The sequence below is a fragment of the Sphaerodactylus townsendi genome, linkage group LG01 (genome assembly GCF_021028975.2).
Source record: "Sphaerodactylus townsendi isolate TG3544 linkage group LG01, MPM_Stown_v2.3, whole genome shotgun sequence".
Taxonomy (NCBI): Eukaryota; Metazoa; Chordata; class Lepidosauria; order Squamata; family Sphaerodactylidae; genus Sphaerodactylus; species Sphaerodactylus townsendi.
Genome location: NC_059425.1, coordinates 50,877,098 through 50,893,056, shown reverse-complemented (window position 1 = coordinate 50,893,056; position 15,959 = coordinate 50,877,098). Strand labels below are relative to the sequence as shown.

At 39.1% G+C, this 15,959-nt stretch overlaps 1 protein-coding gene across 1 annotated transcript in view; it reads left to right on the top strand.

Moving 5' to 3' along the window:
- Positions 1-15,959, top strand: part of DYNC2LI1 (dynein cytoplasmic 2 light intermediate chain 1) — a 32,837-nt gene that overhangs the window by 3,721 nt on the left and 13,157 nt on the right. Inside the window, exons 3-7 of the mRNA XM_048483012.1 lie at positions 2,162-2,196; positions 4,164-4,233; positions 7,714-7,802; positions 10,743-10,929; positions 12,497-12,565. Of these exons, the coding sequence (XP_048338969.1) occupies positions 2,162-2,196; positions 4,164-4,233; positions 7,714-7,802; positions 10,743-10,929; positions 12,497-12,565 (450 nt within the window). The remainder of the gene's footprint in view (positions 1-2,161; positions 2,197-4,163; positions 4,234-7,713; positions 7,803-10,742; positions 10,930-12,496; positions 12,566-15,959) is intronic.

The window sequence follows — 15,959 nt, the reverse complement described above, 5'->3', positions numbered from 1 at the left end:
GGCTGTTCAAAATAGTTAATCGTTGAAATTATCAGTTCTAGTGAAACAAAATCTTTCCTGCACTGCATGGGTTTAGGAATCTGTAACATATGTATGCAAAATATTCTTAGTAGTAGCTAAAATAACCAAATCTTCAGTGAAGTATGTTTTATTTTCGCTGATTATTTGGCGAATTATTTCATTTTTCTAAACCACCCTGAGTGAAAATAAACTGCTGTTTAAATGGCTGGATGATTAGAACTGACCTATATTCAACAACACCTCTGTATTACCAGATGTCCACTTGCAAAACTCTGATGGACAGTTCACTTCTGAACACATCTAAGTAAACATGTCTAAATTCCTCTTGTATTTCATAGCCTTTTGCCCTGTGTTCAGAATTCCTGTTCAGCTGTCCCACTGTGTATATAATATAAACTAAGGCTTTACGTAATATGTGTCATGAAGGGAACTCTAGCCCATGCCTTAATAAATCTATTAGACCTTAAGATGTTACATTACTCCATTTTCTTTTTGCTACAATATGGTAAAACCACTGTAAGGAATACTGTGTGGCCCAATTTATGGTTGGGTTTGCGAAAGGCCAAGACCCAACCATCAATTGGGCCACACAGTATACAGGAAACCAACATACACAGACCGGTATCTACATAAAAACCCCACCACCCACAACAAAAAAGGGTATAATCAAAACTTTGACAGATCATGCAAAACAAATCTGTGAACCTCACCTCCTCCCTGATGAAATCAATCATCTAGACTGGGCTCTGCAGGCTAATGGCTACTCCACAACAGAGATCAGAAGAGCTTTAAGACCAAGAGAAACCCAGAGGACTGAGGAGAAACAGCCCCCCACAGGAAAAATATTTCTACCATACATCAAGGGAATCACAGATCAAATAGGGAAACTGATAAAAACACATAACTTACAAACAATCTTCAAACATACCAGAAAAATACAGCAGATGCTATGTTCAGCAAAGGACAAGAGAGACCCTCTCACTTCTGCAGGAGTCTATCACATACCCTGCAGCTGGAAAGGTCTAGATAGGAACCACAAAACGCAGCATTCAGACTCATATTAAAGAGCATGAAAGACACTGGTGCCTTAACCACCCTTGAGAATCTGCAGTAGCAGAACATGCTCTAAACAAAACTGAACATAACATTTTATTTGAAAACACTGAAATTCTGGACAACTCTGACAGTTACTATGTCAAATTACACATGAAGACCATTGAAATCCATAAACACCAAGACAACTTTAACAAGAAGGAAGAGACTCTGAGAATTTACAAAACTTGGCTACCAGTACTTAAAAATACCAGAATCAAAGGCCAAGGGCATGCTAGATTCATGGACAATGGACCTCAACCATACACAGGATTTGCATTCACCAATACTATTGCTGCTGCGGGGAATGCAAATGTGAATATGAATGTAAATGGACTGAAAACGCTACCCGCACTTCTCTCTGTGATACACCTCTGAAGATACCAGCCACGGATGCAGGTGAAACATTAGGAACAAGATCTATCAGACCACGGCCACACAGCCCAGAAAAACCACCACAACCAGTTGAATCCGGTCATGAAAGCCTTTGATAATAAAGTGATATGAAGCTTTAAGAAAATTTTCAGCCTTTGAAAACAACTGAACAGTTAATGTTAAAGGCCATTTTTCATAGTAATCTGTCTCACATTGCACCCAAATTATTACAGCAGCAATACACCCAATTTACTTTATGTTTATGTATATTTCATGAATTCTTTGATTTCCATCTCATTAGTTTGCAGCAATTGCACCAGAAGTAAATCATCAGTTTAACCTGTTATTTACAATTACCAATGATTTCTCAGATTAATACAGTTGGGTAGATTGATTGTTACTTTGATGTCTTTATTTCTAAGTATCCTATTGTTATTACTATATTTGTCATCTCCACTAGTTTATAATAATAATAGCAGTGTAGCTACCCTCTGATCGAAAGTTGGCAGCTAACTTTTCAGTAATCAGACTACAAATAATTGCCTTAAGTTTATAATTTTCAGACACTTTTTTGGGAAGTGATTAGAAGAATGCATTACAACACATAAATTGATATAATGTTTATGCTGTAATGGCATTACAGTAGTGTTCTTTGTTTATTTTTAATTTCTAGGGAAAGACTACTATTATATTGAGGTGTCTTGACAGGTATGTGTTAAGTTTTGAGAAATATTTTATAGTTTCTGGGCACTTAACATTCTACATATCATCAGCAATGACTTTGTAAAATATAACAAAATAGGGTACATTCAAAGAATGGAAATATGGGTGGGAATGTCCCCTATCAGTGGCTCTTTTCCTGAAGCAAGACAGAAAGCCATGGGGAAGTCTCTCTTGTTAATGGGATGAAATCTTTGGATCCAGCCATTGTTCTCTAAAACAACTGTGGTGGAACTGTGGCGAAACAGAAGTGATTATACAAAACCTGTGATCTTCAGTCCTTGCAGGCCAGAGTGATGGTTTCAGACAGTAGATAAGGGGTTTGCTATTAGTGGCTGTGTAGTGAAATGTGACTCAGTATGGGAACAAATATGGCTCTTGAAAAAAAAAATTAACTGAAGGTATATTAGAACAGCAAAGGATTCTAGATTTGACCAGTGCATGAAATGAATGGCAGGAAAAGCTCTCTGTGGAACTAAAGGGCTTCTTGGAAATCTTTCAGAGAAAGGGAGCTGATTGAGGTGAAAGTTGCCTGTAATCGAAGTGGAAACCATCAATAGATGCATGCTAATGCAAGGGGCTGCTTTATATATTGCGAATTGTAAGATCTTGTGTGTGTCACTTCTTACAGCAACCAGTGATTGGATTACATAACCTTTATGGATTATCAATCAACATGTCTATTATCAATAATGCTAAATTGTATATTTTCAATTATACATTATTTCAATGGTACTTGAGACTCAGCAAGAAAGGCTGGTGAAAAATGAAGTAAATTAATAAATACTTTTAATTTTGAGATAGTTCGGCTCTTCAGTTATTAAAAAGGTTTCTAACTGTTGCTAGACTATTTGACTACCTCAAATCCTGAGATTAGATTTTTTTTTTCACACTTTAATTGAGGATGATTTAACCTTTCTCCCATCACTTCTCTGTTATCCATGGAGAAAGAAGCTTATCATCCACAGTAAGGCTGGCTTTCACCCTTCAGCTTACCAGATTGCATTTTCCACTTTGGCCTCATAATAATATCTGTGGCAATCAAGAGGGTTTCTCATTGAGGCATTCATGATGGCTCAGTGATAAATATTTATTTCTCAGTATTTTGGTATTTTATGAGATTCATTATTTGGGCCAAGTTTCAGTAAGCGGGTGAGGAGATTGATTAATATGATATTTTATGCATTAGTAAGCTTGTTTACAATGTATTGGCACACATTTTATGTCTTTTTGGAGCTGGATAAAAATGAAGATAAATGTCCATATTCTGTTAACAACATGCAGAAATGGGCGGGGGGTGGTGGATTCCAGAAAACTGTTTAATTTCCTCTGTTTGTGCTTTGCTGATGCAAGCAAATAATTGTACAAACTCAAAAATACATCGTCAGGAAATTCAAGAAGGCTTACAGTCCAATCTTGAATAGAGCTAAGCTCTTTTTAAATTCATTGTTTTCAATGAACCTAAAAAGGTGTAATTCTGCAATCCTGTGCAGAGTTACTCCAGTTAAGCCTGTTGAAATTAATGCTTTTGACTGGAGTAATTCTGGGTAGGATTGCACTCCTAATTGTAAGAGTGTATGGGAGCACACTTTTAGTGTTGTCTCCTATGATTTTCGTCCACTAAGCTAGCTCTTGACTTTCTCTGATCAGGCTTCTTCTATCCAATAGAGGAACACTTTCTTAAAGAATGAAATACTTTCCTTCATCAGAAAAAGTAATTCTCTATTGTAGGACGTCTTCTTCTATTGAAGGAATATGTAGAGAAAGAGGGTCATAGGGTACAGCTTTTACTCTTTTTCAATGTGGTCTAGGATGTTTTATCAGTAGGGTGTAACTGTCTTGTTTGTCCCTCTTATATATTTGTGAATAAGCTGTGGTGATGTTAGAGCAAAAGTAGCTTTATCCAAATATAATTTCGGTGGAAATTGACAAAGGAAGGTATCTTGATTTATTAGGGATGAAATTCCAAAACCAACATTAGCTTTGGAATATACTTTTGGAAGAAGAGGAAAAGGGCATAACACAGTAAGTATTTTGACAATCCACTACTATAGATCTACTATGGGATAAACTGCATGTTATAAGTTGTTCTGCACTGTCCAGTAGGAGCTTGTCCTGTAATTACATTCCAAACAACAGTTCAGCCTGAATGGTTTCACTACCTGGGGGAAGTCTTTCATTTCCTAGTCTGTACATTAGATTTTGAACCCTGTGAATTGTGCAATTGCAATAAACTGATTTATCTGCTCTATTCTATTGGAGTTAACTAGGATTTTCAGTGGAGGAAAGTTAAAAACATTTGCATTTAAACAGCTTGTAAGCCAATAGTGCTTCTTCCCCTGAAAAGTTGTTCTTCAAAAGAGAAATATTATTCGTTTTTTATTTATTTTTATAATGCCCTTTTCAGGCTCAGGGTGGTTATAGCCAGACTAGACATGACTGGGGAGAGCAGGTGAGGCCCAGAAAACCCCAGCCCAACATTTAAAAAGTCATGTCTAGTTTGGCCCTAATACTTCTGTTCTAAAGAATTACTTTCCAGGAGAAGAAATGTCATTGATTTGCATGCTGCTTAAATACAAATGATTTTGGCTCTCCTCCACAGAAAACCCAGATAACTCCAAAGATATGTAATAGATTTGGACACTTTTTCTAACTTGTATGACTTCCCAGATCATTCAGTTATTATACAGGAAGTGCCCAGGGAACCAATTTTTTTTTGAGGACTGCAGTGGCCCAGTTTGGGCTGGGATAACAGCACAGGAGGAAGAAAAGCTTCTACCTCGCCCCCATGCCATTTCCCCCAATCCAAAACACCCCAGAATAGTATTCTAAGCATTTTCAGCATCACAGTGGATCAACTAACACCCCTTGGAATGGGGAGAAGCAGAAGGCCCTTGGTCTTGATCTTGGTCCTGATCCCTGTGTCTTGGTCATAATCATTCATTTTAACCTTGAATGGCATATAAATTATTAGCATATTTCCATTTAAAAGAGAAAACTTTTAAAACATTTAAATACGGGTGTTTAAAATGCTTTCCAAGAATTTAGCCACTGCCAAGGTGATCGATGGATTACAGTCACTTAGCAGAAAGCGAGTGGTCTGGAACTTGGAGTGCTCAAGTCTTGGAAGCAGCAGAGGGTGAATTAAAATCATGCGCAGGTTACTGTGAAGACAGCATTCCAGAAGAATATGAGTTATGGTTTCTATAGATCCACATCCGCAACGGCATAGTCTCTGATGTTTAGGGATCTGGAGGTATCTCCCTGAGGTTTCCGCTGATGGGAAAATATTGAGGCGTGCTAGCATGAATGCACGACGTTGGTTAATGGATAACAGAGATGAGAGATATTTAGCTCTTGCTCTTTAACTTGGTTGTATTCCGAGGGAGCGGGGAGAGCATACAGCCGCCTTTGTTGGATAGAAACGATGATGTTCCAGATCCCTCAGTCTTTCGCGGATCTGATTGAAAATATGCAGTTCACTATCAGTCCCAACATTGTCCAAATCAAATCCTATGGTTCTGATTTTGTTCTCAATGACTTTGAACCAGTAGAATTGGAAGTTGTCTTTAAAAAGGTTTGAGTTTATATCACCTGCAAGTGATCTAAAATGTATTTTAAGCCAATACTTTATGGTGGCAATCCAAGCTTCTGTTTCCACATATGAGAGGCCAACTTCGAGACATAAAGTTGGATAGGTGACACTATTCGGGACTCCCAAAATCCTTCTCAGAAAATATGCTTGGATTTGTTCAACATCACGTTGGAAATCGCTTATCCAAATTGGGATGCCGTAGAGGATTTTAGGCAACAACTTTGCTTGAAAAATTTTTAATACGGCTTTTACTGATTGGTTTCCTTTTCCGTAGTAAAATTGGATTATGCCAGACATGGTACGTCTGGTTGATGAGATTAAGCAGGATCTATGAAGGGACCATTTTAGATTGTATTGAAAAGTGATCCCTAAATATTTAAAGGATTGTACCTGCTTGATCTCAATATTGTTGATTTTCCAGGAAAGAGGATGCCAGTTTTTGGAAAATACTATTATTTTTGACTTCTCACTGTTTAGTTTTAGTTTGTTGAGATCACAGTAGTCAAAAAAAGCTCTTAGATATCTTTTGAGTCCAATGGATGTTTGGGATAAAATAACAGCATCGTCAGCATAGAGAAGGAGTGGAACAGGACATTGTCCAATTTTAGGAGGATGGCCATTAACTTTGCTAAGGTGGTTTTGAAGATCGTTTATGTAGATGTTAAAGAGATGAGGTGCCAATACGCATCCCTGCCTGACCCCTCTGGTGATTGGAATTTTTTCAGATAATATACCCGTTTGATCTAATTTGACCTGACAAGTGGTGTTGCTATATAATTTACGAATAAACATAAGTAATCGTGGCTCCATTTGGAGATAAGTTAATTTTGACCATAGGATACTTCTGGAAATTGTATCAAATGCACTACTCAGATCTAAAAAGGCTACATATAATTTCCCTTGACCCTTGGATTGATATTTGTTTGCCAGAGTGTAGAGGGTTAGGCGATGATCCATGGTGGATTTTCCAGATTTAAACCCAGCTTGTTCAGGGCCTGTGAGGTTGTTTTCAGTCATCCATGTTTTTAACTTACTTTTGAGGTATTTAGTATAAAACTTCCCAATAATGGACAGGAGGCTAATTGGTCGAAAGTTTCCAGGATCGTTGGTAGGTCCTTTTTTGTGGATTGGTATTATTATTGATGATAACCACGTCTCCGGAATTGAACCGTATTGGTCAATGTAAGTGAACAATTTAACCAAAATTGGGGTCCACCATTCAGTGTGTTCAGACAGGAAGGTCATAATCTATGTTGGGCTCCTGCGGTGCTTTACAAATTTATTCACCACAGCTGTGGAACACAAAGCATATGTTTGTTTCTACACAAACATAGATGACACATGCTTGGCAGCTTTGATGAGTTGTGATTTCCTAGTATGTGCTTGTATATTGGAAGCAAATGTCTTCCCATCATATGCTGCATGTATTTTATTGCAACACTGGTATACTTGAGTTATTGCTTTAAAAAAAAACAATTTTAAACGTGTTAGTTTATACTTCTTCGAATCTTATGGCCCAATTCAGAAACTGCAGTGTCTGGAGACTGTGACACCACTGTACTGCCTCCAGAGGGCTTCCAGGTGGCGTGGGGCGACAGTGAAAGCCAAAAAACCCCTGCCCACCTGAAATCCCACCATAGGGCAAAACAGACTTACACTGGTGGAAGTAAGTCTGCTCCCTGGAACGCCCCTAGCCCACCCCCACCTGTGCCAGCATCCAATTTTAGGCTGGCACAACTCTGCAGGGTGCAGGCTCTTCTGAGTTGGGCACTGCCAAGCGTCTCTGGTGAATTATTATCTCATGTTTTAAATGCATGTCTGTGGTATCACAGTAGTAGGAATATTAGGGTCATCTTAATGGCGCTTCAGAATATCATGCAAATTTCTAATATGGAGAAACTCTTTTGCAGCCCAAAGACATTTCTCATTTTTGGGAACTAGGTGGTGGAACTTCTTTGTTGGACTTGATTCCCATCCCAATAACTACTACTAACATCAGGTAAATGAAAGAAGCACCTGAAAATGTCAAACAGTCTGCTTTCTTTTTGTATAAATTAAGCCTCTGCTCTCTCTGTTGCAGTGAAAATATTTAAACTGCAAAATTATTTATTTTGAAATGTTCATGAATCATTCTGTTCAGAAGATGTTACGTTGTATATAGAAAATGTTACCTACAGATTTCTTTACTATATTTGTGGAACTGAATTGTGGTGGCGTACTGCCAACTTAGATGCTATTGGTAAAAAATGAAATAAGTTTACTTTTTTAAACCCTGCTTATCAAACAAAAAATGTATACCAAAGAGAAATGTTCATGAATCATTCTGTTCAGAAGGTGTTACGTTGTATATAGAAAATGTTACCTACAGATTTCTTTACTATATTTGTGGAACTGAATTGTGGTGGCGTACTGCCAACTTAGATGCTATTGGTAAAAAATGAAATAAGTTTACTTTTTTAAACCCTGCTTATCAAACAAAAAATGTATACCAAAGTAGCTCACAGCCCGGAAACCACACAGCACCCTAGCTCACAGTAGTTAAAATCCTGTGCAGAATACACTGTACAGACACTGTACAGAAATGAAAATAATGTACACACCTTTATCCCAGGCTGAAAACTAAAACATGAATCATCCAAGAAACAGAAAGAAGGTAGATCAGTTTGACAGTAGCAAAATTTTGGTGAATTGTTAACAGAAAGAGATCACAGATCTCATGCCATTAACTGAAGCTACTGTCATTGTCCTGAGAGAAAACAGCTCTCCCTTCCCTGGAGCTAACATGTTACCTGAGCGAAAGACAAAGTGATATCCAAGCCAAGACATTTATGCCATCCATTGCTGAGAAGAGAGCCAATAGCCTGAGACAATTCTACTGTTCATTGTTTTGTCATTTCATATTTTGAATTGTAAATTGCTTTAAATGTCTTGACAGAAGGGAATTTTAGCCTCCCATCAATACCTGAGGTAAGTTAAACTGATAAATATTGAGAGGTCTACCCATCATCATGACTGAATAGAGATTTGAAAGAGAACATAAGAACATAAGAACTAGCCTGCTGGATCAGACCAGAGTCCATCTAGTCCAGCATTCTGCTACTCGCAGTGGCCCACCAGGTGCCTTTGGGAGCTCACATGCAGGATGTGAAAGCAATGCCTTCTGAATTTCCTGTCATCCAAACTCAGCATTTATCACTAAGCTATGCTTTGGTTAGCAATTGGACTTTTTACCTGTTTCCCATTTTAGTTACTGAAATGGCTACTGTATTCTGGTCTTTTAAGTGTGATAGTTCTTGAGGAAAGATTAAAGTGATTTGTTTCTAAATTAATGGGTTATCTATTCTTCAGAGCTCCTGATCTGGGAAAGCTGAAACCATTAATCAGTTATTGGTATGGGAAGATATGAATACTTTTTAGTCTGGAATATTCATATAGATCTGTTCTCCTGTAGGTCTTCTCATAAACTGGAACTCCCAGCCCGCTCTGTCTGCTAATATTATTTGAGGAGCTCTTAGAACGACTTTCTGTCTCTCTAAAATGTCACCTCAAATTATATTTACACATCAGAATCAGCCATCAGAAGGAGTTTCCTTCCACTTCAAAAAAATAATTTTCAGTAGTTCATAACTTCAGCTATAAGTTATTAAATGTCATGGTAACTGTTGATGAGATCTTGGCAAGCATCATATGTAAGAATGAGTTTAAGGAGTCCTCAGGCTTGCACACTTGCCCCCTTGCATCCCTTTGTTTACAGCTTTGCCTTTGCATGCAAACCATAGTTTGTTGTTTCATCTAATTTACACATAATGGCTTATTTCCTACCCTCATCCAGGATTAAATTTTAATTGGGAGTCCTGAACTGCAGGGTAGAGAACAAGCCATCGCTTACAATTTGGGTGAAAGAACAAATTATGGTTGCCTCAGAAGTGCTTAATTTTCCAGCAGTGTGTGCGCATGGAGGACAGTCATGCAAAACTAAGGTTTCCCCAGGCTTGTTTCCATAAGGGCAAACTGTGGTTTGATGTTACACATGAACTGTGCCATTGACCAGTACATCTATGTAATACCCTTAAAGGTCTTAACTAAAAATCTTGAATAATTCTAAGGGACAGGGAGCCTGGATTGCATGGAATTTTTCTGCTCTGGGGTGACTGTTTGTGGCTTTATTACTGCCATATGAGGGCAAGCAAAAGTTATCAACAGACAGAAGAGGAAATTGTATAAAGGCCTTTCCCTACTGAATGGGAGATCGCCCTCTTTTAGTGTTGTTGGACACATAATGTAAAAGGATTTGTTAGCTGTACTGTTGCACCGAAGAAAAAAGCATAGATGAGTTCACTTCATTTTTAGCAGATGTCATTTATTATTATTATTATTATTATTATTATTATTATTATTATTATTATTATTATTATTATTATCATCATCAATAATAATAATAATAATAATAATAATAATAATAATAATAATAATAATAATAATAATAATAATAATAATAATAATAATAATAATAATAATAATAGGGTTTATAGACCGTCCTCCCCCGAAGGGCTCAGGGCGGCGTACATTTAGGACTTACAGAAGTATCTCAGAGTAGGTGAAAATTAGATATCAGGGTGTCCAGCTGTTTTCATCACTGAGATTAGGTGAAAGTTGAAAATTCAGCCAAAAAGAGAGCATGGTACAACCAAAATAGTATTTGACATTGGTGGTTTATTTTGGGGCATAGGGAAAAATTAACTTTTCTATTGTTTAATGTCTGAACTGTGAAATACAAAATAGCATTAGAGGATCAAGTCATTCTCCAAATGAATGTTGTTTACATTCAGATTTTGTAATACTTTTTGAGCTGCTCATCTTTAAAGTGTAACACCTTATCTTGTGGGTAAAACATATTCAAGGCCTGTTCAAAATATGCTAATTTATTTGTTTTTTATAGGACATTAGCTGTGGTTCTTGTTTTGGATCTTTCAATACCACATGCCCTCTGGCCTACCATGGAGAGTCTTTTATCAGTCACCAAGAAACATGTAGACAAAATTGTAACACAACTTGGAGAGACCAATCCTAAAGCAGCTAATGAAATTAAACAGAAAGTATGGAACAGTTTGCCGAAGGATCACGCAGTAAGAGCTGATATTTTCTCCAGATGTCAAAGATGGTTCATACCCTGTGAAGTATAATCACTGTGAAAATCATAAACAACTCTTAAATTTTTTATGCATGACTGAAAATCTATTTGATGTATAAGAACTTGTTCAGTGGAAAATTATAGCAATTTAATGAAAATTCGGTAGGAGCAGAAACAAGGAAAGATGGTTTCTTATATATTCCTGTTAGACATCTAAGGTGATTGTTATGGCATGTTGCAACAATCAAAAGAAACAGAGTTTTAGAGAAGCTCTTTGATATTGATTTTATAATCTTTTGAAATGAAGGTGAAAACGAGAATGTACAGAAGTCATTTGGCGAAGCTACTTGATGAAGCTCCCTATTTTAAGGAAAGGGGGTAGTTATCGCAGCCTTCAAAATGACTCTATATTTTGCATGTATTCAAGTGTCTATCACAAACCCAGTGCCTTTTGATAATGTGACAACTAATTAAATTATAAAATTTCAGGTATGTTAAAATCAGCCCTTAGAATTCAATTGTTAATGTGCTCTCTTAAAGCAAGTAAAATAGAGTGCACAAAATGCAATTGTAAAAGTGCCTGGCATCATGCATTCATCCTGTACAAATGTTGAGCTAACGCAGTGTCAACTTATATATATATTCTATACAGCACAGAGGATATGTAAAATTATACAGTAAAGCAAATGTTATTGTGAACGAAAAGGTTTTTATTAAAGGTACGGTACAGGCAGATCTGCATTCTCTATGACTTTTAATAGGCCGGTACCCTGGGTTGGACCCTACTAGTTTTCCATTGGAGAAAAGTGGAGGAATATCCTTTCTGATTATAAAAACAACTATTCCAAGGATCATGAGATCCATGTGGACAAAAGTGAATAAGTTAGTAGGATCCAGTCCATTGTGTACTCGATGAAGTCAGAATTTGACAGCCATATTTCTCACTGTTCATTCCTTGCTTGAACTTATTCCATTGGTGCTAATTCACCTACAATGACCCATTTAAGCTTCCTCCACTTCAGCCGTTATATATAAAGGACCTGATGCTCTTCATGTGCCCTGGTAGCATCTCTTCAGTTAGGTTTCTAGGAAAGGGGCAGTTACGAGAGAAATGTTGCCCTGAAAATTGTGACCCTAATCTGAGCTGTAGCTATGCCGTCTGCTTGAAGGTTAAACTGCAGAGATTCAGTCTTTCAGATTGCATCTGAATGAAAGAAAAAGTCACTTTAATGTAGCTGTTGTCTCTGCTCAAGCCTTCCTGTTCCAACCAAGGTACAGAGTTGCTTGTAGCCTCTCCAAGGGAATGCTGATCACCAGAAATGCATATAGCCATTCTTTGACAATAGGAGATAATTAAAAATGCAGAAATTACTAGATTTTTCACAAGGTAGGAACTGTCACACACAAAGGTCTTCAAGCATGCATAGGTTTAGATCCTTATCCTACTCATAGCCTATCTCCTCTCCACCTTCTCGAATTCTGATATGGTGCTGAAAACTTGTACATAATATTTTGAAGCATTAAGCCTCCTCAGTGAGTATGAATTGCCATTTGTTTCACAGGATCGTGAACTGATTGACCCTTTTCCAATCCCTCTGGTTATAATTGGAAGCAAGTATGACCTATTTTATGTAAGTGAATTTTTGTTATGCTAGGGGAGGGGTCCTTGTATCTTTTTGTGAGAGGTTTTGTTTTTTTACAGCATAAATATTTTCATTATGATTTGTTTTGTTTCTTATGGGGACCTTTATACTATGTTGAAGAGTTACCACTAACAAACTAACCATATAACAATAAAAATTCTGACAAACAGGATTTTTAAAGTGAATGAATGAACTGTAATCAGTGTGTGTGTGCCTCCAAAATCAATGTACTTCTTGTCAGTTAAATATAGTTCTATTCTTGTTCCCAGAGCTGAATCATACTTTAACCTTTTAATACACAGCATACATGCGCTGTTTTTCTAGTTGGCCAAGAAAGAAACAAAAAATGCATTGATGTGCAGTGATTGCCCTTAATCCATAGGTATGTTTGTAGAGGTGACCAGAAAAATGCCCATAGGAAAAAGCCCACCGTCATGAATTCCCACAGGAAAAATTCCCACACAGAAAAATACCCACATGGAAAAACTGTAATTAAAATAATAGAAATTATAAAAATATATTATATAATTTAAAAAACTATATAAACAACATAAAAGACCCAGTGATTATGTCAAAGGACCACCTAACCCTAAAACAATTTCCTAACCCTAATGATTAAAACAACAATTATTTGCTAATTACATTTATTCTCCAACTGCTGATATTGCTTCACAGAAGTGGCAACCATGTCATGCAGTGCCTCATATTTTCTCTTTATCACCTTGTGGCAATCTGCCTCTGCCTTAGCAGTGGCAATTGTGGGCAAGCCAGGTCTCCCTCTGCAGTCCATCAAATAGAAACCGCACACTGTGATCACTACAATGGAATAGGGAGTTAAGAGCATTTTGAAATCCCTCACAGTAATTTTTGGCGACTGTTCCAGGGCTGCATCATGATGATTCCATATTCTTATAAGAAACTGAGGATCTCTACCAGTTGCACCCTCAATAGATGTATAGTCGTCACTCCTACATTGTGGCTTATCACGACTTTCTACATCGCATTTTCTCTTCCAGCCTCAATCCCAGCACACTGTCCAACACAATCCTGGAGCCATGCTTGCCTGGAGGCTGGGGGCAGGGGAGAGGACAAGGAGGCAGCAGAGCTAGTAGGGAGGAGAAAACCAGCCCCAGATGGTTGGTGGGAGCCAATGGAGGCAGGCGACAGCAGTGGCAGGGGCCAAGAACCTCCCTGGGGTGGAGGAGCAGCACAAACCAAGAGCCTGGGTGAGCCACGGCTGGTGTGAAGCCACGGCTGCCAAGAGAGGAGGAGGAAGAACAGTTGGGCCAGCAATATCTCCATCCCCCAATCCACAGTCAGAAGCTAGGACCGGCAAAAAGAGGCTGGGGGAAGAGAATGGCCTTAAAGGGCTAGAATGAGGAAGTGGGGAAAAGGATTGGGGAGATCAAATATTTTTAACTTGGTTTTCCACATTTTGGGGATTCTGAGCCCCTAACCCCTGCAATGTGGGAGGGACGATTGTAGAAAAGAAGTAAATGAGCACTTCCCAGTCCTGCTCCCTAGGAGTGAACCACCCTCACTTTTGGGCAAGGCCTTTTATGCATTCTTCTCAGGCATCATCCCATCCGTCCTGACAGGCCTTGGTTTTCCCTAAAAATCCTCTTTTACCAATCGCAAGACCCAGAGGGTGCTTGGGATATATAGGCCTGCTATTAGTTTTAATGTAGGCTCCCCCTAAGGCTTGTAGGCCACACTCCAGTAGGTTTGTATGGTAACTCTGCGCTTCCAGAGCTAGGTCAATTTAATGGATGAAACTGCAACATTGTGTACTCCTTTTGCCAAGTGCTGTAGTTTAAGGGAGATGCAGGACATCCCAAAAGGGAACCTAGAAGATTAATAGGTCACCTGGGGGGATGTGCCTGGGTGAGGGGAAGGGCAGGGAGGTTGGGGCCATCCCAGTGCTTACAGGCTGGGGGCGTTATGGCGCTGGGAGGTCAGAGGAGAATGGTTTTCAGAAGGCGCACTGGATGTCTTCAGGCCATCGCTCCTGCTCTGCTCCCCACCCAAAGGGAGGTAGGGAGGTCATTTGTCCTTCCCACTGGCTTGACGGTGCTGCTTTTGAATGCTAGATTGTCCCTGAACAAGACAGCTCTCATCCAGGATTTGATTCTGGATGATGGGGCCAACCTGGCTTGTATAAGAGAGACCTGGGTGAGTAAGCTGGGGGGGGGGGTTAGAACTGACCCAGCTTTGCCCCCCAGCCTATCAGGTGCACCACCAGCCCAGACCAGGGGGGCAGGTGTAGGGTAGTCGTAGTCCACAGGAATCATACACATTCACAAGGGGCCTCTCTCGTCCTGTGTCCAGAGTTGAGAGTTTGTATTTGGTGTTTGGCCAGAGAGATAAGTTGGGATTGTTGCTGGTGTACTGTTCACCCTGCTGCCCAGCAGCCTCCTTGCCTGAGCTGGCAGAAGCCATCTCAGAGGTGGTGATGGACTTCCCTAGGACAGTTGATCTGGGGAACTTCAGCTACCACACTGAGGATGTCTCTGATAGACCGGTTCAGGACCTCATGGCAACCATGGGGCTCTGTGTCTGGACCAACCCATGTAGCGGCACATACTCTTGATCTGGTGTTTGCAACAGGGGGAGTGGGGATTGATCCATTGATTGGAGGACTGGTTACTCGCCCATGGACGGATCATTACCTGGTGTAGTTTGGACTGCTGACTGCTCCTTCCCACTTCAGGGGTGAGGACCCTATTACAATGGCCTGCTCCTGGAGAAGGATATTTTTATGGTGGCTTTTAACCCCATTATGTCAGCCGCCCTGGGACTTCGGTGTAGGGTGGGGTATAAATAGAAAAAATAAAACAAAGAAAGAAAGGATGTAGGCTCATGGGTATATTCTCGGCCTAACGTAACAAACTTTGAATTTATTACAGTGGAACCTCGGTTTTTGTTGGTAATCTGTCCGAAAAGAATCAATGAAAATCGAAACCGATGAAAACAGAGGCAAACTTTTCCATAGGAATCAATGTAAATCCAATTAATCCGTTCTAGGCACTCCAAAAAACATACCAAAAACACATTTTTTGGTGAATAAACATAGTGTTTAATGCTGAAAACAGTAGCAAACAATAACACTAGGACCAGTTTCAGAGCCAGTGGACCAATGTTGCACCAGAAAGCTGTCCAAAGAGGTCTGTTTCTGATGCCTCTTTCAGATTTGTCTGAAATGGGGCAAGACATTGTCATTAAACAAGTTGCAGACATGGCCTGCAACAGCTTTGTCTGGATGATTTTTCTCCACAAACCCCTGCACCTTACTGCAAATCGATGAAAACCGAGGCAAATCGATGACAACCGAGACAAAATTTTCATTGAAAAATCGATGAAAACCGAAACCGATGAAAACCAA